The sequence below is a fragment of the Prionailurus bengalensis genome, chromosome A1, assembly GCF_016509475.1.
Source record: "Prionailurus bengalensis isolate Pbe53 chromosome A1, Fcat_Pben_1.1_paternal_pri, whole genome shotgun sequence".
Lineage (NCBI taxonomy): Eukaryota > Metazoa > Chordata > Mammalia > Carnivora > Felidae > Prionailurus > Prionailurus bengalensis.
In genome coordinates, this window is record NC_057343.1 from 4,463,865 (window position 1) to 4,489,439 (window position 25,575).

At 51.3% G+C, this 25,575-nt stretch overlaps 2 protein-coding genes and 1 long non-coding RNA gene across 6 annotated transcripts in view; 1 reads left to right on the top strand and 2 right to left on the bottom strand.

Annotated features, from left to right (window-relative positions):
- Nucleotides 1–909: 909 nt before the first annotated feature.
- Nucleotides 910–1,773, top strand: LOC122480646. The gene is made up of 2 exons (XR_006296608.1): nt 910–1,309; nt 1,402–1,773. It is a non-coding gene; the product is annotated as an uncharacterized LOC122480646 (long non-coding RNA).
- Nucleotides 1,774–3,205: 1,432 nt separating this feature from the next.
- Nucleotides 3,206–17,552, bottom strand: LOC122480641 (complement C1q and tumor necrosis factor-related protein 9A). Its single transcript, XM_043575284.1, has 4 exons — nt 17,253–17,552; nt 9,000–9,186; nt 5,964–6,026; nt 3,206–4,249 (listed from the first exon to the last, which is right to left on the bottom strand). The coding sequence occupies exons 2-4, from the start codon at nt 9,163–9,165 to the stop codon at nt 3,480–3,482; spliced, it is 999 nt and encodes a 332-aa protein (XP_043431219.1). The 5' UTR covers nt 9,166–9,186; nt 17,253–17,552; the 3' UTR covers nt 3,206–3,479.
- A 5,127-nt stretch (nt 17,553–22,679) lies between these two features.
- Nucleotides 22,680–25,575, bottom strand: part of SPATA13 (spermatogenesis associated 13) — a 148,029-nt gene continuing 145,133 nt past the window's right edge. For all 4 annotated transcript variants that reach the window (XM_043575223.1, XM_043575231.1, XM_043575238.1 and 1 more), the window contains one exon: nt 22,680–24,135. In XM_043575223.1, coding sequence (XP_043431158.1) covers nt 23,960–24,135 — 176 coding nt within the window. In that variant the 3' untranslated portion in view covers nt 22,680–23,959. The remainder of the gene's footprint in view (nt 24,136–25,575) is intronic.

Consider the following 25,575-nt stretch of genomic DNA (forward strand, 5'->3'; position numbering starts at 1 on the left):
CAGCTCAGGTCATGATCTGACGGTTCGTGAGTTTGAGCCCCACATCGGGCCCACGGCTGTCAGCCCAGAGCTCGCTGGGGATCCCCTGTCCTCCCCTCTCTCTGCCCTCCCCTGCTTGCTCTCTCTCTCTCTCTCTCTCTCAAAAATAAACATTAAAAAAAGCCAAAGAATAAGGACACTCTGGCTCAATAAATAAAGTGATCAGTCCCGCTGTAGCTGAGGGGAAGGAGGACAGCAAGGTGGGTACAGGGGCCACAGTGCAAAACTCAAGCAGACACTCACAGTCAGGGTCAAGTGCATGCAGCGGCAGCACCTGACGGTGAGCCCCTCCTTCGGTTCTGCACCCAGGGCCCCTCACTTGCTTCACCCCAGTCCTGGCTCTGCTCTAGAAGAAGTAAGTTAAGGAAGGCCAACCAAATACCTATAAACAGAAGTTATTTCTGTACATTTCCCAGATTTTCCATAAGCACCGAGCAGTTTTTCAATCCTTCATTTTTACAGACTGCTGCCTGCTTGTAATGATCATTTAGAAAAAAAGCCCCACTTTCCCCAGGGAGTGAAGACGTCATCCCAAGTGTGTTGACTTGGAGCATGGATAGAATGGCCCTAAGTCCCAATTTCTAGTGGCCCATCCTGTCAGATAAACTGGTCCCAGGCTGCGATTTGGGAAGTAGCGTGGCTGGAATGCGCACTGAACTCCCATCCTTTCGCTCCTTTATCAGTTGCTCTCAAACTCATGGAAAAGTATACGAGGGGCGCCTGGGTGGCTCAAGTCAGTCAAGCGTCCGACTTCGGCTCAGGTCATGATCTCAGGGTTCGTGAGTTGGAGCCCCGTGCCGGGCTCTCTGCCGTCAGCGTGGACCGTGCTTCAGATCCTCTGTCTCCCTGTCTCTGCCCCTCCCCTGCTCGCACTTTCTCTCTCAAAATAAACAAATAAACTTAAAAAAAAAAAAAGTATATTGAGTTAACTGGGGGCTATGTAATACTTGCAGAATATTAGAGGCTTGGGACCGTGTAAAGTGATTTCAGTCAACCACTGCTGTACCCATGGGAGACTGGAGCACAGAAGAGCTGAATGACGTACCCACTGCAGGTTCCTTGGTCAAGGCTGGAACAACAGCCCGTACGTCTCGATTCTTCGTCTTGGGCTTTTTCCGCTATAATCACGCTGCCCCCCTCCTTCGGTCATAGACTCCTCAACGTTCTTTTAGACACAAGCCGTGGTAACAATGGCACTAACAACAAAAGACCTGCGTCAGACTGGTTGAAACCGAGAATCCGGTGGCTCACGCAACAACCTAGTCCAGAGGTATCTCTGCCTTCAGGGACAGCCGGCTTTAGGGGTCTTAACAATGTCATCAGAACTGGCTCATCTCCAGCCCTGTTTGGCTTTGTTTTCAGGCTCTACAGATGAGCTAAATTGGCTGCCAAGTAAAGTCCTGACGTCGCCTGAAGATCTTGCCCTTCCCCACCCCCCCAACAGGCCTTTCAAAGTTGCAGATTGCATGCCATTGGGTCTGATGGGATCGGGCACCATTTTGGAAATAGTCACCGTGGCCAGAAGGTACTATTCTTACTAAATAGGCCTGAATCCCATGTCTACCCAGAGTGTAGAGTCTACACCCTTTGAAAGATTCGTCTGAGGGTACACATCAGGACCAGGCAAGAGGGAGGCAGAGGGTGCCCATCTGAACAAGAATAGCCACTGTGGCCTAAAACGCAAGTTTCTCCTTACCTCGTTTTCTCAGTAAATTCACCTGCATCCTCCACTTTCCACTGTAGCTGTTTAGTGTCTCTGTCCAGGAACCTTTTCCTTTTGCATAGCTCCTTTAAAGTTTTTATAAGGTAATGGGGCGCCTGGGTGGCTTCGTTGGTTAAGCGTCCAATTTCGGCTCGGGTCATGATCTCACAGTTCGTGAGTTCGAGCCACGCGTCGGGCTCGGTGCTGACAGCTCCGAGCCTGGAGCCTGCCTCGGATTCTGTGTCTCCCTCTCTCTCTGCCCCTCCCCCACTCATGCTCTGTGTCTCTCAAAAATAAATGTTAAAACAATTTTATGAGGTAAATAGTGAAAAAAACCAAAAGGAATTCACCCTGCTGCGTTTTGAACTTGTTTGAGACCTGTGATCTCTTTTTTTCTCCCTTTTGGAATGGGACTGTCTATCCTGTGCCTTTCCCACCATTGTATTTTGGAAGCAAATGATGTGTCTGGTTTCACAGGTTCACAGAGGCAGAGGGATTTTGCCCCAGGATGATCCACGCATTAGCTCTTACTTATAACTGACTTAAAGGAGCAAGATGATGCGATTGGGGACTTTGAGCTGGCGATTTTTAGATGAGATTTAGAGTTAGCATGGATGCTGACACTGTTAAGACTTTGGGGGATGTTGGGATGGGGTGAGTGTATTTGGCATTGGGGAAGGTCAGGGATTTTGGAGGACCAGAGCAGCCTGTAATATGTTGGATCGTGTCTCCCAAACAGATACGCTGAAGTCCCAACCCTTGGTATCTGTGAACGTGACCTTACTTGGAAACAGGGTCTCTGTGGGTGTACTCAGGTTAAGAGGAGGTCATATTAGATTAGGGGGGCCCCTAATCCAAATGACTGGTGTCCTTATCAGAAAAGGGAGGTTTGCGCACAGGCAGACATAGAGGAAGGCCGGCCAGGTGAGGATGGGGGGCAGAGCTTGGAGGCTTCCGCAAGTCGGGGAAAGTCTGGGTCTTCCAGAAGCTGGAAGGAGCCAGGTAGAACCTTCCTCAGGGGCTTCAGGGATACTGGCTCTGCTGATACCTTGATTTAGACTCCTAGCCTTCAGCATCGTGAGACAGTTACTTTCTGTGGTTTTCAGCTCCCCCGTTTGTGGTGCGTTGTGACAATAATGCCAGGAAACCAGTACAAATTCGAGCCTGGCAACTGGTTTCGTAAACAACTATTTGTTGACCTAAATGGCGATTAAAACCCAAGCTAGCAAATGAGCAAAGTGTTCCACAGCTTTCTGGAATGACCCGTCACCAGCTTGCACCTTGTGTTAGCTACGACATGGAGTGAGCACTTGGACGCTTCCCGGTGTCCCCAGAAATTCAGATGAGGGGTAAGTCCTGACGCGGCTCCTTCAAGAACTAACTAGCGTTATCAGAACACTGGTCCCATGAGAAACACGCGTGCAAAGGATTCTCTGGATACGGGGAACGATGAAAACTCATAAATGAATTATAATAGATGATGCAGGCATCTTTTGAAGAGTTTATTCTTAAGTAATCTCTACACCCAACACGGGGCTTGAACTCACAACCCCGAGATCGAGAGCTGCAAGGCCCCCCCCCCCCCCAGCTGAGCCAGCCGGGCGCCCCGACACGAGCACTTGGGTGCCGCTCTGTGATGATTACAGTAATGAGGGTGCTTCGTAGAGTAGAATCATCGGACAGCATTTTCACGAAGCCGTCTCCAATGGGTGGTGAGCAGAGTCTAACCGCCTCCCCGTCACTGGCTGAACAGAAGGAAGCCCGTGAAAGTTGTGTCATCGTCCTCATCCGCAAACAAGCCGTTAAACCTCTCCCCTCCTGCCACCTGCATCCACACCTCGTCCCCCAGCTTCAGGGGGAGCACGATGCCGCCGGACGCCTGGTCCTCCGAGCTCATGTAGCCATCCTTGGTGTGCAGGATTTTTACCCCATTTTTGACCAAAGCTACCTGAACGTTCCTGGAGAAGACAGTGATGTGGTAGGTGAAGTAATAGACCCCGGCCACGTGGCAAGTGAATTTCCCCGTGGCTACATCGTAGTGATTGAATTCGTTGTACAGGATCTTATCAAATTTAATGGGCGCATCTGAAGCCGGAAACTTGCTCAGTACCGTGAGGCCCACCGTGAAAGCGCTTTTGGGCAAGACGGGAGTCTCGCCGATTTTCCCTTTTTCGCCTCGGTCCCCTTTCCAGCCTCTCATCCCCCGGACTCCCGGCTCCCCCTGGGGCCCGAGGGGCCCAGCGTCTCCCTTGGGGCCAGGCTTTCCGACGGGGCCCATGGGGCCAGGTAGACCAGTTGGCCCCGAGGGCCCAGTGTGGCCCTGTAGCCCCTGAGGACCAGTGGGCCCCACGTCACCTTTCTCCCCCTTTGACCCTCGAGGGCCAGTCTCCCCCTGGAGGCCTTTCTCTCCCATGGGACCAACAAATCCCTTGGGCCCGTGTTTTCCTGGGGGTCCCTGGGAGCCTTGATCGCCTTTGATGCCTTTGGCTTCGACTTTTCCGTCTGCTCCTAGGCGGAGAAAGAGAGAATAAAGGAAAAGATGACTTGCGACACGTCACCTTGCAAAGCCAGCTTTGGCTTTTCTCGAGCACACGGAGGAGATACAGCAGTGCAAGTACAGAAGATGCTCCAGGTCCGAACGTTACTTTACTCCTAAAGCGCATGCATGGCATCCACACCCGCTCACACGCGCATGCGTGCACATAAAACCCTTCGTACTCCTGTCTGCTACGGTGGCGTCGGGGTCCACGTTAGAAGTTCCAGCTCCTTACCCACCACAGAGTCGACTCTGGCCACTACACACGGCCGACCCTTGGGCACAGGTCTTCGGAAAGGCAGACGAACTCAAGCTGCCTCCAGTGACCCGCCACTCAGCTCTCGTTCTGTGACATCTTCTAAAAAAACCCCTCACGGGACTGAACAGGCCCCTCAGGGCCCCCCGGCTCCTCCAGCCCCACTGGAGAGCCGTGGTGAGGAGCACGGGTTCTGGAGCCAAATGCCAAGACTCCTTCCTGTCTCCTCCACGCAGGCACAGCGGGACAAGCCAGTCAGCCACCTACACCTCTGATGCCTCATCCGTAAAACTGAGACAATAATACCACCTCATTTATAGGCTGTTGTATCGAGTCGATATGTGGAAATCGGGGCACCTGGGTGGCTCAGTCGGTGAAGCGTTAGACTCCTGGTTTTGGCTCAGGCGATGATCTCACGGCTCAGGAGTTCGAGCCCCGCACTGGACTGTGCGCTGACAGTGCGGGGGCCCGCTTGGATTCTTGCTCTCTCCCTCTCTCTTTGCCCCTCGTGCACGTGTGCTCTCTCTCCCTCTCTTTCTCTCAAAATAAATAAACTTAAAGATACGTGAAAAGATGGGGCGCCTGGGTGGCTCAGTCGGTTGAGCGTCCGACTTCGGCTCAGGTCACGATCTCACAGTCCGTGAGTTCGAGCCCTGCGTCGGGCTCTGTGCCGACAGCTCGGAGCCTGGAGCCTGCTTCGGATTCTGTCTCCCTCTCTCTCTGCCCCTCCCCACCTCATGCTCTGTCTCTCTCTGTCTCAGAAATAAACATTAAAAAAATTTTTTTTAAATAAAAAAAAAAAAGATACGTGAAAAGCACTCAGAGCAACCTGGCACAAAGTGCCCTTGAGACCCTTCTCTCTCCCCCCATCAGTCACAACTGGCAGAGCCCTCCTCACCCTCCCCGGCCCAATTCCAGCGCCACCTTCTCATGCACTGTTGCCAGAAGCCCGGAGTCAAACTTTAGCGTCATTCCCCAGCGTCCACCCACTAAAACAGGCTTCAGCAAACTACGGCCCGTGAGCCATATCCAGACTCACGCGTGTTTTTATCTGGACCACAGGCGACGAACGGTTTGTATTTTTAAGTGGTCACAAATAAAATTCTGCCCTAGAAATAATGCTTAAAAATTATATAAAATCCAGCTTTTAGTTTTCATGGAGTTTCACCGGAACACAGCCCCACTGACGTCGCATCTATGGCTGCCTTTCACTATGGTTGTGACCATATGGCCCGGGAAGCTGAAATTATTCACTATCTGACCCTTGACAGAAAAGGAATCATGAACTTCTAGAGATCAAGGGCCGTGCTGTCCTTGTTGCTGGATCATCCTCAGAGGCTACAACGGCTACTTGTCCTTGGTGAGCGCCAAATGCCTAAGTCACTGACGGCTCAAATTAGAGGGTGGTGAAACGGAACACGATTTCTGACCTCGTTCTCCTTTCTCTCCATTCATTCCATCTTTCCCTGGACCACCAGGATGTCCCGGTTCTCCTAGGTGGAAGAGAAGGAAATAGACAAGGGTTAGAATCCTAATTCCGCGTTTCCTGAACATCGGTCTCCATCGGGGGTATAGACCGAAGAGTCCTGGGAGTGTGCCCCCACCCCCGCCATGCACACACTGTCTTTTGCAGAAGTGCCAGTGGAGAGAGGCAGATGTGAGTTGTGTAAAAGAAGTGAATTATGAAATGACTTGAGTGGACGTCCCAAGCACCCAGCTCCAGGAAGACAAGACAGGAAGGTAATATGTGCACAGATGATCACAATTACGTTTTCCCCTCATGAATTGAACTTGGGTAGCGACTGACTGTTGGAGGCACTGGGTGCCTCACTTCCGCTCTTTTTCTATCTTGTGTAGAGTGGGGTGGAAGGTTCACTAGCCTCCTGTGAAAACACAGATGACTGTGGTTACCTGGCGCTATTGGGGACGGAAGAAAGGATTCTGGAAGGATCTCTCCAGCACCTTAGAGTGGTGGTAGATGTCACCCATTAAGGTGGCATGGCCGGCCCCACTGGGAACATCAGGGGAGTGAGGTTTTGCCGACCACACATGAATTTTGAGCTCAGAACAGGCAACTCTGAGCTCCAACTTCCCATGTTGTAAGTCAACATCTCTGGAATCAAAGGCAGTTCTTGCTGTAAGGAAGGACAGTAGGAGCAAAAGTTGAAGGAATCATGAAGACACGAGTGTATTCCGTGTATGTGTATATACACACACAGCACACACACTGTGGTCCCAGTGGGAGGGGAAGGTCGAGGAACGGAGTTCATCAAGGTTGAGGTTTGGCCATTTACTTGCACTGGGCTGTTGACTACCCAGAAATGAGACTGGTCTAATGCCAAAAGGGACATGGGCTCTACTAGAGATGTCACCCATCGGAGACCCCGCAGAGCCCGTCTGCAGGGCAGTGGCAGGAGAGATAGCGGGTGGCCCTCTGCTTCATCCAGCCCACCCAACAGATCCCCTGGATTAGCAAATGCCGTGAGCACAGAAACACCTAAAAACACCAAGACTTTCATTCAGCTCTACAGCTGACTCCCCATACGAAGTAATTTGTTCTAATATTCATTTCTCCAAAACTTAACAAAGGCTTTTTAAAAACCCATATTCCAGGGGGGCCCGGGTGGCTCAGTCGGTTAAGCGACTGACTCTTGATTTCAGCTCAGGTCACGATCGTGAGATCGAGCCACCCACCCATGCCAGCACGGAGCCTGCTTGGGATTCTCTCGCCCTCTCTCTCTGCCCCTCCCCCCACCCTCTAAAATACAATAATCGTTTAAAAAAATCCATATTCCAACAGCATTTGCTGGCAAAGCACCTTTTAGTTCATCCTGAAGTTACTTTCTGTGTATCATTTCAACCGTTTTTAAAATAGCCAGAGGAATATCTAATCTTCTGATAGGATTCTGAAATAGCAAGAGGGAGGAAAAATGACCGTGGTTTGTGCTCAGGTTCCCCACAGAGTCCTGAAATGTCTAATTTAATTGGGGTGTTTCTATCAATGACTGATATCTCATGGTACAGTTTATAATTGGGATGAGATTCATTCTAATGAATGTAAATGTATATCCCTATGTCCCAAGTCTTAAAAATCTCTAGGTTTTTGTCAGACGTCTTGTCAGATGTCTGACTAGTTCATCATTGTTTTCTCCCACTCACACGCACTGGAAAAGGTCACGCTAAGAAGAGAAATGACAGCGCTATTTTTGTGTGATTCTTGAACGTCTGCCTCATCAGGTCGACCTTCAATCTCCGATTTCTTTGCAGAAGTATTTCGGGCACCCACCCGTTCGTGAGAGTTCGACAGTCCAATTTGAAAGTCCCTCGGGCTGGGCACACGTAACCACAATACGCCACAGTACACGGACGGACGATGAACGTGTGAGGGCTCTCGCTCCTCCCACAGCACATGCTTCCGGCTTCACGTGACCTGTCCAAAGGGACCACGCGAAGCCACCCAAGTCAATTCATATAGGAAATATTTTCAAAGCTCAATTTTTTTCATCATTACCTTTTATTTTTTTAATTTTGTTTAATGTTTTATATTTGAGAGAGAGACTGAGCGTGAGCAGGGGAAGGGCAGAGAGAGACGGAGACACAGAATCCGAAGCAGGCTCCAGGCTCCGAGCTGTCAGCACAGACCCGACGCGGGGCTTGAACCCACAAACCGTGAGATCATGACCTGAGCCGAAGTCGGACGCTCAACCGACTGAGCCCCCAGGCGCCCTCTAAATTTATCTTTTAAAATGTCAATCGGAGTTTTGATGTTTTCCCCCTGTACCCAGATAGACCAATCCGCTTACGTTTCAGGTATGTGACCCTACGGTCAGACCCAGGCTCAAGAACCAAGCCTGTCAGTTGGTGTCATGGAATCCGCTCACGTATCCTGGCTTTTGCAGGTCTCCTTCCCAGAGGCTGCATCCTGACCCCAGATCCCCAGACCCTGGGGCAGGTCCCAACACCTGAGTCCCGCCGTGTGGCTTCAGTGACCATCTACTTTGGTATTCTCTGTCATGCCACGTCACCTGCCTCACCGTGTGGCAAGGCCCTAGCTCTCCCGTGCAGCGCAGCCAGGCGCTCCCTGCTAAATATTTAGCGATCAGATTTCTCTATATGCTCCAAGTGCCAAAGACCCACCATACCTGCCATCTGAGGCAGAAAGATCTACACCATGTGCTTCTGAAGACGGCCTGTAGTGTCAGAGGTGATGGCCGAAAAGCAGTTGTCCCCACTAGATGAGAACGTCTGGTGGAGGGGGGAGCCGTGTTGGTCTTGTCCTGCCACAGTACCCCAGAATCTGGCCTGGAGCGGGCTCTCGGTCACTGCTTTCTGAGCAAGGGGTGCATGAATGAAGGAGGGGGAGCGGGCAGGTGATGACTACACTGGTGATGAATGAATGAATGAATGAATAAGAGGAACGGACGGGTACATGGAAGGGTAGCTGGAGGCCACCAAGTGGTGAGTACCTGCCTCTCCCTTGTCGCCCTTTGCTCCGTCTCGTCCGTCTCTCCCGGGCAAACCATTGTGACCGGGATTCCCAGGGACGCCAGGGTGCCCCTGCCTGCACGTGTCCTGTGCGTTCACGTTTCCCATGCAGATCCCGCCGGCGAGCAGAAGCAACCAGGTCCTCATGTTTCAGATGATGGAGCTGAGCTGAGAGAGGGAAACACAGACCAGAAGGAAAGGCCTTTGTTGCTGGGGCCACAGACACAGCCTCTGCTCCTTGCCGTGGGGCACGGGCCCACTGCCGATCGACCTTGGACAGGATGGCCAAGACCGGTAAGGGCAGAAGCCGCTAGCGGACGAAGCTTCTCACAACCAGAAGGCCATCATTCTTGAAAGGAACCCACGTGACTGGGACCACTCTGAATGGCGAATGGTCAAGGGGAAAGCCGAGTTCCAAGTCAAATGCTCGCATTTACCACTCCGCTCCACTTGGGGCAAACCGCATTTTGGAGCCAGAGAAGGGAATGATACTCGCTTCTCGGCGCTGCTGTAACAACCAAGGGTGACTGCAAAGTGCATGAAAAGCACATGTTCAACAGTGAAGCAAACACAGAATTAGCATTTGATCCGGCAACCCCAGTTCGGGGTGGACACGCACAAGAGCTCGAAGCAGAGACTCCGACATACTTGGACACGCGTGTTCACACCAGCTCTAGTCACAGGAGCCCGAAGGTGGGAACAACCCACACGGCCGCCGACGTGTGAATGAACAAGATGTGTTTACGCACACGATGGGAGGCTCCTCAGCCTTGAAAAGGAGGGACGTTCTGACGCATATACTACAACACGGATGCACCTTAAAGACATTGTGCGACGTGAAATAAGCCGGACGGGACCAGTACTCTCCGATTCCACTCGTATGAGGGCCCTAGAGTAGTCGAATTCACAGGGACACAAAGCAGAACGGTGGGAGCCAACGGCTGGGGGAAGGGGAGGGGGAGCTAGCGGGGACAGAGTTTCAGGTTGGGAAGATGGAAAAGCTCTGAAAGCCGACGGCGGAGACCGTCGAACGACGTGAGCTTCAAGCCGCCGAACTGGACGCTTAAAAGCGGGTAAAGTGGTAAGTTTTATGCAATGTTTACTTTACAATAAAAAATAAATAGAATGAAAAACAGCAAAGCATTCCACGCTGTCCTACTGTGATGAGACATATGCTTTGAGTTAGATTTTTGACTCTACAGGAAACCACCGTGAAGGGCACGCACACACACACACACACACACACACACACACACCAAGGAACAGGCAGTTTGCGAAGTACACCTTCAGGCCCCACTGTGAGTTTTTGATTTGCTTTCCAACCCCATCAGGAGCGAAGGCCACGCCAGGCGGTGAGGTTTGCGATGAGACCTAAAGGAGCAGAGCGGCGAATCAGGCCAAGTGTTCGAGGCAGAGAGAACACACTGGCAAGACCCTACGGCAGTATGCACACAGGATTCGTGGGACGCTCTTGACTACATCAGACCTCCCCGGGAGGGGGGCGCCACACCGATGCCTCTCTTTCACGGCACCGTAGTACAGGGCTACCCTTACTCGCGTCGCCGTATGACTGAAGCCTGACTGCATTTTTCTCCTTACTGTACCCCTAGTGCTCAGTATTAAGCCTGCAGCACTGTGTTGAATAAATATGCGTTGAATGAAATGCGTGTGCCATGGCAGACACTTTAGGACATAAAAATAATAATAACCTGAGAATCGTGTCACACAGAGGACGGGTTAAGACGGCAGCGGAGTAGCCTGAGCTCGCTTCATCCCTCAAACATTCGAACACAGCCAGATGAATATCAAATCAGTTGAACACACAAGAAGCCGATCTGAACTGAGAGGGCCGGGCTGCACAGCTAGAGCTAGAAAAGCAACCCCAGTGTGGACGGTGGGAGCCACGGAGAGTTGACCTCGGGGGAGAAAAGAACGTGTGTGCTGCGGAGGGGAGGGAGCCCTGATCATGGAGAGAGGAGTGAGAGAGAGAGAGAGAGAGAGAGAGAGAGAGAGAGAGAGGGAGAGAGAGAAAGAGAGAGGGAGAGAGAGAGAGAGAGAGAGAGAGAGAGTGAAGGTGCACCTAAGGGATCTCAGAGGAATAAACCTTCCCCCAAACCACTGGGAAAAGAAGAGGGGCTAACCACCACAAGCTTTTATGAGCCACAGAGCGCAAAGTCTGAAGTTACCCAGGTCAGCGCCATCACCAGCTTTGCGCCCGGTGGGCCTGGCGGTGCTCCACTGGGGAAGGAGTGTGGAGTGTGGCGGCCCGAAGCGGGCAGCATGGTCTGAGGATCTCTTGGGTTGCACAAGGAGAGACAGTTCCCTGGCTTGAAGTGCATTTGGGAGAGGTGGACTGGCCTCTCCTGGGACAGAAAGACCCCGTGGGCACCAGCCTGCCGCTCTATTCACTGGCATAAGAACAGAGATGCCAGCTGAGGGTGGCAAGCCTTGGGTGCCGGGTTTTGGCTGTGCTTTAACACCAACTCCAAAAAATTGCTAGAACTAATACATGAGTTCAGCAACGTCACAGGATATAAGATCAATGTCGAGAAATCTGTTGCATTTCTATACACCAATAAAGAAGCAGAGGAAAAGAAACCGAGGCATCAATTGTGTTTATAATTGCACCAAAACTCATAAGAGACCTAGGAATAAACCTAACCAAAGATGTAAAAGATCTGTATGCTGAAAACTATAGAAAACTTACGAAGGAAATTGAAGAAGATGCAAAGAAATGGAAAAACATTCTGTGCTCATGGATTGGAAGAAAAAACATTGTTAAAATGTCAATGCTACCCAAAGCAATCTACACATTCAATGCAATCCCTATCGAAATACCACCAGCATTTTTCACAGAGCTAGAACACATAATCCTAAAATCTGTATGGAACCACAAAAGACCCCGAATTGCCAAAGCAATCCTGAAAAAGAACACCAAAGCCAGAGGCATCACAACTCCAGACTTCAAACCATATTTCAAAGCTGTAGTGATCAAGCCAGTCTGGTACTGGCATGAAAACAGACATAGATCAATGGGACAGAATAAAAAGCCCAGAAATGGACTCACAACGATATGGTTAACTAATCTTCGGCAAAGCAGGAAAGAATATCCAATGGAAAAAAGACAGTCTTTTCAACAGATGGTGCTGGGAAAACGGGACACGCAGAAGAATGAAACCGTACCACTTTCCTACACCACACACAAAATAAATTCACAATGTACGCAAGACCTAAATGGGAGACAAGAAACCATCAAACTCCTAGAGGAGAACACAGGCAGCAACCTCTATGACCTCAGCCACAGCAACTTCTTACTAGACGTGTCGCCAGAGGCAAGGGAAACAAAAGCAAACATGAACTATTGGGACTTTATCAAGACAAAAAGCTTCTGCACAGTGAAGGAAACAATCAGCAAAACTAAAAGACAAAACTAACTACGAAATGGGAGAAGATATCTGCAAGTGACGTATCAGATAAAGGGTTGGTATCCAAAATCTATAAAGAAATCATCAAACTCAACACCCAAAAAACAAATAATCTAGTGAAGAACTGGGCAGAAGACACGAATAGACATTTTTCCAAAGAAGATATCCAGATGGTAACAGACACATGAAAAGATGCTCAACATCGCTCATAGTCACATGAATACAAATCAAAATCCTGATGAGACGTCACCTCACACATGTCAGAATGGCTAAAATTAACAACACAGGAAACAACAAATGTTGGTAAGGATGTGGAGAAGGGGTGTAACCCTCTTACACCATTGGTGGGAATACAAACTGGTGCAGCCACGCTGGAAAACAGTATGGAGTTTCCTGAAAAAGTTACAAATAGAACTACCCTACGATCCAGCAACTGGACTACTAGGTATTTACCCGAAGGATAAAAAAATACAGATTCAAGGGGGCACACGCACCCAGATGTTTATAGCAGCACTATCAACAATAGTCAAATTAATGGAAAGAACCCAAGTGTCCCTCAACTGATGAACGGGTAAAGAAGATGTGGTATAGGGGCACCTGGGTGGCTCAGTCGGTTAAGTGTCTGACTTCAGCTCAGACCATGATCGCATGGTTCGTGGGTTCAATCCCCATGTTGGGCTCAGTGCTGACGGCTCAGAGCCTGGAGCCCGCTTAGGATTCTGTGTCTCCCTCTCTCTCTCTGCCCCTCTCCTGCTCACGTTCTGTGTCTTTCTCTCAAAAGTAAACATAAACAATTTTTTTAATTAAAAAAGATGTGAGATACACACACACACACACACACACACACACACACACAATGGAATATTACTCAGCCATCAAAAATGAAATCTTGCTATTTGCAATGACATGGATGGAGCTAGAAGATATTATGCTAAGCCAAATAAGTCAGAGAAAGATAAATACCATATGGTTTCACTCATTGGAATTAGGAAAGAAAACAGATGAACATATAGGAAGGGGGAGAAAAAAAGAGAGGGAAGCAAACCGTAAGAGACACTTAATGATAGAGAACAAACTGAGCGTTGCTGGAGGGAGGAAGGAGGGAGATAGGCTAGGTGGGCGATGGGTATTGGGGGCACCGGTGATGATGAGCACTGGGTGTTGTATGTAAGTGTTGAATCACCACTATCACACCATACGTTAACTAACATAATTTCAATTAAAATTTGGAGAAGAAAATAATAACATGAGGCTAGTGAGAACCCAGACCCGTATACAGCACTGAAGGCGACGTCCATCTGCACAACCTTTCAGATAAAGAGAAGAGACGTTCATATCTTAAACTTAGTGATCTCGTGCCGAAAATTCTTAATAATCCAACATTTGCTTGCCAAACATATTAGCCATGACATTATCTGTCATAGTGCAAAAGTGCGTACTGCATAATGTGCTTCCATCGTGCTGCTTGGGTATAATATTATGTAGCCCCTGAAATAATTATGTAGGTCATGTAGAAATAAAATATGTGAAAGATATATGTTGTGTTTCATTAAAAAAATTTTTTTAAATTTATTTTTCAGAGAGAGAGAGAGAGAGAGAGCGCGCGAGCATGAGCAGGGGAGGGGCAGAGAGGGAGGGAGACACAGAGTCTGAAGCTGGCTCCAGGCCCCGAGCTGTCAGCACAGAGCCCGACGCGGGGCTCGAATTCACAAAATGCGAGATTGTGACCTGAGCTGAAGTCGGACACTTAACCGACTGAGCCACCCAGGCACCCTGATGTTGAATTTTTAAAAAGTAGAATAAAATGGCATGTGCATTATGAATTACATAGGTACCCATGTAATTCTATATGCATATCGACAAAAACTAAGACCAAATATATCCAAATGAATATGGCTGCTTTAGAATAGCAGGGTTATGAGGGTTTTTCCTTTTTAAAAAATGCTTTTTTACAGTGTCTATTAAAATATTTCTAGATAAATAGTAAAACCAGCTAGACTTGTCTAGGATTATATCGCCATCTCATGGAAACTTCTAAATATCACAGCGTCCAGTTTGATGGCAAAGTATTTTTAGACAAGAAAATACAGATGTTTCCTTTTGAAGTCACAAACTTACACCATTTCAGGAAATTGAATTGTTTTCTTGGAGCCAAATTCCATAAATAATCTACACCATCCTCTTTTGTTTAACTCAGAAGTGACTGGTCATAGTTGAATCGAAATGGCACAGACCAACCTCTGCTAAAGGGTCTATATTTTTCCTTTTAAATTTTTTCAAAATGTATTACAATTATTTCAATAATAAAAAGATCTCAAGATCATAAAGGCATCAAATTGGGGTAAACTCCATTTTGTCCTCCAGCTAGGGAAGAGCTAACATCTATCCTTCCGTAATTTTTTTTTAATGTTTATTTATTTTCGAGAGAGACAGAGCATGAGTGGGGGAGGGGCAGAGAGGGGGGAGACACAGAACCCGAAGCAGGCTCCAGGCCCCAAGCTGTCAGCACAGAGCCCGACGCGGGGCTCCAACTCACAAGCCATGAGATCATGACCTGAGCCGAAGTCGGATCCTTAACCGACGGCCACCCAGGCCCCCCCTGTCATTTATTTCTCTGGTTTTGAGCACTTGCTTAGACCTCAAGCCTAGCACACAGACAACCTTCAACAGATGACTGTGAATAACCAAATATGCTCTGCTCCCAAATAAGCAGGGAAATAAGCTATGGCACTGTCTTTAATACGAAAATTGAGAAGAGGAACGTGAGGGTTTGCACAAGGAATACAGTAGACGTTATATTAATACGTCGTTAGTAAAAATAAGAAGTTGCGTTTGTGCTTTCTTACAAAGCCATAAATTGGATCCTCAGTTTCGTTAGTTCAGCCCACAATTGATGCACTCAATTTAATTGCACTATGTGTCGTGGAATCGATGCACCTTTTAATTCCTCTACGTGTTTCTCCAGAATGCGCGAGAGCTAGGAACGCTTCTCTCCCGTCCTTCCCTCCCCCTTCCCCCTCCCTGCTCTCACCTGGATCACTGCCCCCCCCCACCCCATCTCCACACTGCACCTGGACTAGGGAGCACTTATTAGGCGCCACCCTAGGTTATAAGGACAGCCACTGCATCTTTCCGCTTGCGTATTTTCAGTACGTCACCAACAATTATTTGTTGAATGATTTAAAAAGAGAGAGAAAAAAAGAACTTTCGAAAGAAATATCCTGGCTCCAAATGTGTAGGATGCAGCCTTTGGGGGTGTGGCTGGGTATTAAATCTAATCTGAGTCGATGCCTTTGGTGGAGATCACTAGTTTCTCCAACCCCCCCCTCCTCCCTTGCTCCCCGTAATAGAAATTTGAGGCGGCATGTGGCTGGCCGCAGTGGACATTTCCCAGCCTCCCTTGCAGAGGCCTGGAAAATACGAGGAAACTGGATTCTGGCCGGTGGGAATGAACAAGAGGGATCTGTGCAAGGACCACAGTCTTCACGGGGAGGAGGGCTGCTCTACCCTCCCCGGGCCCCTTGCCCCTCCCTGCGGCTGGGGCGTGCGTGGGTGGGTAGGGGGGGTGGTGAGACGTCTTGGGACTCCTTGAAGGAGAGCCACCCTTCGGGGATAGAAAATCTCTGGTCCCTGACGGCCACGCAGACCAGACCCGCCCCGCTGGCCCGTCTCTGACACGAGAGAGAAGTACATCACAAGCCTGCTGGAGCCACTGTTATTTGGGGTCTCCCTCCCTACTGCTAAGCCCACGTCTTGACTAACGCGAGGCGCCTGCTGCCACAGGGGTGAGCATTCATCCCAGCGAGGAAGGCGGTGGCCATGTGTCGTGGGCCCAATCGGCAGAGTTGCTGAGCACTCGCTGGATATGCAGCCCTCCAGGCGATAGATTAAACAAGCGACCACGGTCCTGCCTGAGCCGGATCCATGTGAAGCACAGGGAACAGACGCGACCCTCCCACCGAACGCCCAACCCGCGGGCCCGAGGACCCTGGGATTCTGCTGTGATCTCCTAGACCTGACACACTGCCCCGGGGGTGGGCGGTGGGCAGAGGGACACAGACCGCAAAGGACTTTGGAGCTACGGTTTTTTAGACGCCCCCGCAACAGGTCCTGACTGGGTTTCTGGGCTGTTTCTCCTTTGCCTGACCTACACGGTGCCTTCACTACTGAGCTTCTGGTTAAGGTCACTCGGTTTAATAAAAGACCTGCCAGAATCGAGCTGAGCGGCGCACAGTGGGTCTCCCAGCCTCCGAGCTTCTGCTCTGCTTCTTGCGTGTAACACGCGAGAGAAGAAACAACCCCGAACGCCCCTCCCCGACTTGACACTTCACGAACCTAAAAATCAAAAGATTGTCGCTCATCGAGTACCTTTTCTTCCACATGCCCTGCACATTGTATTTCTTCTTTAACGTATGTTGAGGGGCTTGTTTTCAAGCTACGCCGTGTAAATGATGAAGTACGGCCATCCGTACAAACATGCACATGCTCAAATTTGTGCCAAATAATCTACGAGCTCCTCTAGAAAGCTCTCGGGGAGGGTGTACCCTTACGCCTTCTCCTGTAGCTTCATCCCTCCTCCCGGCCAGTTTGCAGGGTTCTGGCAGAACCTCAAGATCTGCTTTTGCCTCCTGCTCACCTCTTCCGCAAATGAATTCTGAAACCAGCTTGCTCCTTTCCTACCCAAAACTCGGCAGACAGCTGCCTACCTCGCCAGTAACTAAGCACGATCGTCACACACGGATTAAGAGCTGCTTTAGGACTCCCATGCCTTAAATCAAAACCAAAGCAGCGGTTTCCTAACGCACTTACCTGAACCCCAGGGCCACGGGCTGCATGCAGGTGCTGCACAAACCAGGAATCAAGGGCTCACTAAATAAAATCACGCCTTCCTGCCACATAATTCCCTAGTGGATGTATCTGCAAAACAGCAGGAAGGGGAGGGAACCGAGTAAGGCACAAGATGTTTTGGAAGAGCTTCAAAACTTGCAGCCAGACTGGAGTCAGGTAGCAAGTCTTCTAGCACTATCTGTTCAGAAGACTCGGGTCTTTACCCCCCTGTCCTTTTTAATCAAGGGAGAGAAAGCAGGGTACACTTTCGAGTCTGGAAGAAGGAATCCCCACGGCCGGTGTCTTTCCCTAAAGTGACGTTTGTTTGTGCCTTTGCTTCGGCCGCCTCCCCGCCGACCTTGGGCCAATTGCGGGCCAACAGGACAACAGATTGCTGGGATTCCAGATCCCTGGAAGGGACTTCATTTAACGAGATCTCTCAAACTTCTATGTGGGTCCTTTGATCGTAGACACCGTGTGTACCTTGGCATTTAACGCGCGTTCTCTTCACACACACACCACCTGCCACTGAAAGAAGCACGGTGCGACTGTTTTTTGGACGCCACGTAATCATTAACGTTTCGTTTTGCCCCCATCAGAGTTCATTAACACGGATCTCTAACTGAAAAATAGCCTCAGGAGGACAAACGTACACAACGCTGTTTTTCAGAGGCTGTTGAGAACCAACTCGGACAACCTAGCTGGACTGCAGAGGCCACACAGAGAACGGGGGATGCGGGCTGGGCAAGTCCCATCGGACAGAAGTAACACCCTCTCCACTCGCCGGGCGTCCGTTCCTCGTCTGTAGCGCAGGGAAAGCAACACCAGCCTCACAGGGCAGGGCGGGATTTCGTTTGGCGACAGAAGCTGATCTGCTTTCTCTTCCGTCGTCCCGTAGCCTGAACTCCTGACCCGTTAGCGCACCCAGACACCTCCGGCCACTTCTTAGTGGGAGGGGGGCAGCCCGAGCGTTGACCCCGGGGACAACTCCTCCCTCCTGCTGTGGCTGCCCCTCCCCCACCGGTGTCACCCTCGTCTTCCCCTTCTCCATCCCTGTCTCCTCCCCTGTCCTCTTCCTCTGCCTGCTCATGCTCCGGGGGTGATCCGGGGCCGATCCCCTCCTTGGGCTGTCCGCTCTCGGCTTCCTTCCCACCCGCACCTCCCGCTCTCACCTCTCTCTGGAGCCGCAGCGTCCAGCGGGTAGACCAGAAAGTCACACGGGCCCCCCGCCAACCCAGCCTCTCTTCTCTGCATCCGTCGGTGGCACCAGCACCCGGCCATCACCCCGGGGCAGAACCCGGAAACCGCATCTCGTCTCCACTGCTGCGTGACAGGCTCTCGGCTGAGCGTCCTTCACCTGTGTCCAGCCTCGCCCTCTTCTCCAGCGTCTCTGCTGCTGGACACGGTCTCCCAGGTCGCCCCTGGCCTGGTGCGAAATCCACCCTTTTCCCCGACCCCGGGATGAGCTGAGCAAATCCCACACGAGCTGAAACCCCACACGATTTCCTCGCCTTCCATTCTTCGGCCACGAAACGAAATCCCAGGACGTCATGCTGGTTGGCAGGTCCTTTGGGAGCCGGCTTCGACCCCTTCGGTTTCTCACGCGGCCCGTCAGTTGGATTCAAGCCACACACCCAGGCTCTTCGGGGCTGGGGGGGGGCCCTCCGGGATGCCGCCTGGGCCTTGCCTCCCGGGCCCCCTTCCCGCCCGGACACTCCCCAGAGGGAAGGACTCCGTTACCCGAAGGCCGCGACTTGAACACCCCCCCGTCGCTGCACACTTCACATCACCATGAGCTTTCATCACAACTCCATGTGCCTGTCTCCCCGCTTCGACCAGACGCTCCCTGGGAGGATTACCCAGTTCAGCTCGCCTCTCCGCTGCACAAGGCACGCTGCGCTCCACCGAGGTCGGCTACCCCTCGGCCCTTCTAGCAAAGCCCCCACCGCCCTCTTTTTACCAGTTCCTACAAATGGCACCCGCTGGGTCCCTGGGAGCCTCCCCGGGGAGGCCTTTCAGATTCCCAGTGTTCACCCTCCCCCGTCCCCTGCCCCTAAGCTACCCCCTCTTCCAGGGCAGCCCAAGGGAAGGGAGAGAGCAGTTTGGGAAGGAGGTGGAGGTCAGGAGTAAACAGTGGGGATGGGCTGCCTGGCAACCCTCTCGGGGAATACTTTTCACTGCAAACAATGGGCTATTTACTTCACTTCTCTGAGTGTTAATTAGAGAAGGAAATTCAGGCATGTTCCCCGCCCCCCAGGGTAGGCAGCGGATCTCCTGGTGAAGCGGCTCGATCTCCACCCGGAACGAAAGGCGAAAGGCGTGTAAAGGCCTGTGCGGCTCATCTACCGTCCATCCAAGAGCTGCTCCTACAGAGAAGGCCTTTTCACTCTGGGTGTGGCTTTACCAGGTTTATTCCAACATGTGCGCACTTTCTTCAGTCGAGCGGCTCCTCCCTGTTCCCCTGGGGACCCCTCCTCTCACACTTGTCTAGTGGTTTAAGCCTGATCATTCAGGGATGAATTTTTACTGACAGGAAGTCTATCACAGTCCAGTCAGGAAATGAGCTGTAGATCCAGAAACCCATCCTAGCACTCACTTTCTATTAAAAAAATAAATTTAAACACCACACCCACCCACCCACCCACACACACACACAGTCTTATTTTACTACTCAAATGCATTACTGGAACCAGTTTGGCAAATTAACTTTAATATACAGATACAAAACAACAAATATAGATTCACAGCATTTACAAGAAATCATTCAAATAACATTGTAATTAATATCTTTTTTTTTCTTTTTACAAAAACTTCATTCAACAGAAATACATATCAAGTTATAGCAGTCTGGTACAACATAGTTGAGCTGTCAACAGCTAATTCATCAGTTTCGAAGCTGTCACTTGGCTTAACAACATTGTCTTGATGTTGATGAGTTAAAAATCAAGGAAAAGGTTACTAAAAGTTTGCAAAATGGGTAAACACAACTGCTGCTAATATTTACAAAAGAGACCAATTATTAAATTACAGAATCAGTTAAAGGATTTTCTAAATATAAAGGTTGATGCCTATGACAGAACTAAGACAATAAAGTTAAGCGTGCTGTAGCTAAGTATATTTGCATCAAATATTTAAGCTTCTGGGTTTCTCTTTTCAAGATCAGACAGTTGGCTGCTTATTCTATTCAAAACCATTTGAACTCCACTTCCGCTGCGCGCATCCTGAGAGAACAGCATCAGCCGAGTGGAATTCTGACGAGGACATTTGTAGGGTAAGCTTCTTACAGGGACACCTGCTTTTGAGCGGTTTGGCCTCGCCGATCTGTGTCCAGCATCCCTGGCCTGTCAGCCATCAAAGGGACATTTATCCACACTTGTCACCGCTGGCCTGTGAGGGACACATGTGTTTCTGCTCTCTTCCATAAAACGACCATACAGCACGCTTCTTCCTGACTCCAGGTACTCGGGCTGCTCTATTCGGGTAAATAAGTGGACTTATCTGTGTTGAGAAAGACCAGCAATTGGGGCACGTAGAGATTTATTTCCAACTCACAGATGCTGGATTGTGGCTGTTACGAAAAGATTTCCACCGTGAAACAAAGTCTGAATTAAATGCACTTTTGTTTTGTGTCTAGACAACAGCAACGTAGGATCGAGGGGATTTTCTGAACAGGCTTGGAGTTGGTCTTTGTCTGGACTAGCTATAAAAAGGCACAACAATATTCAGAAACAGCATGGAGCCCGGGGGTGAAATGTTTTCAACAACAACCTCAGATCTACCGGGGAAAAGAGATCTACTGAAAATCACACTATGAAGAAGGGACCCCGCGAAAGCTCTAGCACATTGCTGTCATCCTTTTTCTTATCTGTGGGCCAAAGATACAGAATGGTGTTTCTCTAGGATTTTCAAATGTCCCATTTTATGATGGTTTACGATTTACTGCAAGGTGGTTGTGCGTTTTTGGTAGGATTAAAACTGAGAAGGCTGCTTTTGACTCACGGTCATTTGAGTGATCTTCCAAAAGAGTTGGCAAATTCTGAAATATAAATAGTAGAATAAGTGAAATCTGTCAAGTGTTGTGCCATCTTTGTGGTTGTGTGTGAGTGTGTGTGGGGGGGAGCTGGGGGGGCATCCAGAGTATGCAAGGGGGGGTTAAAATGAGACAAACAGGGAAAAGCAAGACTCCCAAACACACAGAATCCACACAGGAGGCTCTTGGCTTCTCTTTTTCTTCCCAAGAGGAACACGTGACTTAAATTAAGGAGGAAAGTTTGGCAAAAACCTACGATTAGAATACTTGAGCCACGTATTCTTTATAGAACTCAGGCGTTTGGTAAGAAAAAAAAAAAAAAGAACTCAAGCTAGACAAACAGATTTAAAGACGTCAAAGGCATTCTACCTTAAAAAAAAAAAAGTCTCAGTTTTCAAAATCGCCTAAGATTTCAGGCAGTATCCACTCAGGGTGGAGATTTGATCGTGTGACTCTCCACACTGTCCCAAGTTCACGGGGCAGCCTCGTGAAGGCCCTGGGGTCCGAGCTTCCTTCTTCTGCTAGAGAATCCACGGAGGGACAGGTGGCACCCAGAAGCTGGGGCCGGGCGGGGAAATCAACCGTGGTCACAGAATTTAAGCCCCTCCTCACTGCGCATTAGTATCAGTAAATGGGAGCCCTGAAGTGGCTCTTCGGTTGAATTCAATCCTCATCGAAAATGTGACACAAGCAAACGTTTCTCTTTTCTTCCCTAAAGCAATATTCTTAGATTAAAAAAAAAAAAAAACAACTGTCCAAAACTGTCGTATAGACTAACGACTCCGTTTAGCACAGAGACTCCTACGGCTATTACTAAGGGGCCCACAAAAAGCGCGTTAAGCGTGGTTTTCGAAATCTACCGTTGCGTTCTGTTAGCAGAAGGGTCAGTTACATAAACGCAACTAAAAGGGGGCGTTCCCCTCAGACCCGGAACTGCGCACGCGCGCACTCGCCCGGCCGCAGAGCCACGGCGCCTCCCGAGCAGCCCCCTCTCAAGCAGCCCCCTCTCGGACGCCGCCGTCCTCCCGGGAGCGGAGCCGGGGCGTTAAGGGCCCCGGCAGCAGCCCCGGGCGGCCGGCCGCAGGGCAGTACCGGCTCGCGGCGACACGACACGCGGGCGGGCGAGCACCTCGACGCGGCGCAGCGGGGTCGCGACGGGCCCGACTTCCAGATGGCGCTCCGAGGCCCGCTCCACGTCCAGGGTCTCGTCTTCTGGACGCGTGACGTCACCGCCTCTGGGGCCGGCCCTGGGTGGAGGGGAGGTGGGGGAGAAAGGAGGGGGCCGGGCCCTCGGAGGCACGGCCACCCCCTCTGGCTGCGGCGCTCCGGGTTTCCCGTCCAGCACGGCCGCCGGGGAGCACACGGCAAGGGCTTCTCAGACGGAAGCCACGGGCGTCTCCCGCGCTGCCCGGTCCGGCGCCCCGGGTGCGTTTCAACGGCGTGGCCCTTGCGAAGCCCGTCTTCTGGAGACGCGCGTCCGAGTTCTTTCCATCCGGGTTTACAACGCGGGCGAAGACCAGGAGATTGCGACCGACAGGCCTCGGCCCACGTGGCCCCCGGGACAGAGGACGGCCGTGTCTGGGGCGACGTGTACTCTTCGTTCATTCTTACCGAACGGATCTCCGGAAGCCTCCTGACATCCTGACAGCACAGTAAGGCCGGGGCTGGCCCCGCTGGGTGTGGAGTTTATGCAGGAGAAGTCGGCTTCGGCTTCGGGTCCCGAGGGGGGCTGCTGGGAACCGCGTGCTTTCTCGGCGGACCGTTCGGGTCGCCGTCACAGGATTGGTGGGGACGCCCCGACAACTGGCGGGAAAACCTCGGCCTTGCAACGGCTGCAGGTGCGTTATTTAATTTATCGTAAAATTAAAGCAGGTGGGGTTTCATATCGCAAACAGGTGCGTCCGATTAGTCTGTTAGGTCACAGCGTGTGAGTGCGTGTGACTTCCGCCGCGCTCCGGCAGGAGGCTGCCCGCGGGGGGGGGGGGGGGGGGGCGAGGATGACACCAGCCCGCGGCGGGACGCGGCACTCTCTCCCGTAAGCAGCGGCAGCTTCAGGAGGCTTCAGTGACCCCGACTGCCCTCCGCGAGAGGGATTCAGGGCGCTCGACCCTCCAGCCTGTGGGGGACGCATCTGGCAAGAGGCAGCCTGCGCTATTTGGCAACAATGCAGAGGACACCAGGGGACACGATGGCCACGTGCGCTGGGCGGGAAGTCCCCTAACACTGGAAGAGAGGCAGAGCTTACCGGTGCTGGCGAGACACCTTCGCACCAAGCCCATCGCTACCGTCCCCCTGGAACCCACGTGCAACGGTGACAGTGCGATCCGGTCCGTCCTCAGGAAGGGCAGCACTGTGCGTGCCCGTCACGGCGATGCCCGCTGGGGTCACCGCTCGGCTTCCCTGAGGTCGTCGCTGGTTCCCAGGGCCCGGCCGGCTCGGCACGGATCACGGAGGGGTCTCGTGGACATCGGGGCCGCGCCTCACGACCTTCGCCTCCCTCCCAGGGGGGAGCCGGGCCTCTGAGCGCTGAGGTGCGTCCGCGCCCTTCTGTTCCCCACGGATCCCCCGAAACAAGTTCTCAGCACCGGGGTCAGCACGCGAGAAACAAAACTGGTTCTCCTCTTTGCGGACACCTCAGCAGAGGCGCGGCCTTCCGTTTTCACTTCTTGAAAGGGGTGAGTCTGTTGAACGTGTGCCAGAAGAGCGAGGGCTTTCTCTTGGGTTCTGCCAGGGCAAACACCTGCTGCTGGGGGACGCTGGTGGGCACGGTCACGTGGCGCTGGTGAAGCGGGTGCAAGCTCTGGTGCGGCAGGGCCACCGGGCACACGCTGTAGCCTAACCCGAGGGGGGAGGGGGACGGAACAGGGACCCAGCGTCACTCGTCGGCCGAAAAGGAAAAACAGCACCAACACTCGAATTCTCAGCTGATTCTTAATCCACGTGCACCCAGAGGGCATCTAAGAGCCATCACGACGCTGCTTATGTGCAGACACTGCGTGCGCAGCCACGGATTAGGTGGCGTCACAAAAACCCTCTGGGGAGGGGACCTGAAACCCAGAGAGGTTGTGACCATCACCTGCGCTCACGCGGCAGGAGTGGCAGGATCAGGGCTGCTCGCGATGAGAAGCAGTGAAATGCTCCGAGAGCCTGCGGCCCAGCCTGCCCTGGCCCAAATCCTACTCTGCCGCTTACTGGCTATGACTATTCAGGATAATTATTTGGGAAATTATTTGATTTCTCTGCACCCCCACTCCCTAAATCTGTAGTGGGGATAACAGCACCTCCTGGTTGCTATGACAGCTAAGTGAGCTAATAGAAGGAATGTGCTTAGAACAGGGACCCCGAACTGAATTGCTAAATCGAAAGTGTCTTATTGGGATAGGGGTTTTCAATCTGCACAGAGGTAATGAAAAAGGCTTATTAAAATTAGCTACGAGATCACAAGCTAACTGTGAAAGTCAGCGTGGCAGGAGGAAATAGCGTGGGTTCCCGAAGGAGCCAGGACTCAGGGCAGAAGGCATCCTTGCCCTGGTCTGGACTGGCAGGAGGCTCTCCTGGCCTTCCCACATAAGAGGTGCCTTCCTTTCGGGGTGCCCGGGTGCCCAGGAGGCTCTCTTGGCCTTCCCACATAAGAGGTGCCTTCCTTTCGGGGGTGCCCGGGTGCCCAGCTGCTGAAAGACAGCAACTAACAGATTCTAACAGGTGATATTTACTAGTCACCGGCCACTCAAGTGAAGAGGCTCACAAACAATAGGTGTTTCTGCCTTCAAGGTATTTGTAAGTCAGTGGGAGGTGGGGGGGGGGGGGTGTCTGCATTTGAGGGGGGGGAGCAGCAGGACAATGGCAAGGTTAAGTGCTGTTTTGGTAATGAAATCTTCCAGTCCCCTGGCCCGCCCTGGGCTCAACTGGGTCTTGTTTTCCCATTTTCAGTTACAAACATACTGAATGGGACACTATTCATAGGACATGTCGTTCTTAGAAAAGTTGACCTGAATAAAAGTTTCTAAGAACATGACAAATATTTTTGGAATAAAAATCCTTATTATTTCATTCCTGTTGGACGAGATCATGTGTATCACACGCACTGTAAAAATAAATCTTTGTTTGCACATCGGGACCCCCGGGGCGTGACCTGAGCACTGCTAATTTCACAGCATGTGCAGGGTAGGGGGGCCCTGCTCGAAACAGGCTGGCGTGCCTTCCTAACTCGTCTCTTCACATCCTACACTTTTAGGCCCATTTTTCTTCTCTAAACTCGAATGCAGCCTGCACTGA

What these genes read in the sequence shown, in the direction of transcription:
- LOC122480641 (XM_043575284.1), bottom strand. Translation starts at nt 9,165, where the DNA reads ATGAGGACCTGGTTGCTTCTGCTCGCCGGCGGGATCTGCATGGGAAAC. An exon ending in GGGCGACAAGGGAGAGGCAG is followed by an intron (nt 6,027 to 8,999) that starts GTACTCACCACT and finishes TCTTCCACCTAG; the next exon opens with GAGAACCGGGACATCCTGGT. An exon ending in TGGAGAGAAAGGAGAACGAG is followed by an intron (nt 4,250 to 5,963) that starts GTCAGAAATCGT and finishes TTCTCCGCCTAG; the next exon opens with GAGCAGACGGAAAAGTCGAA.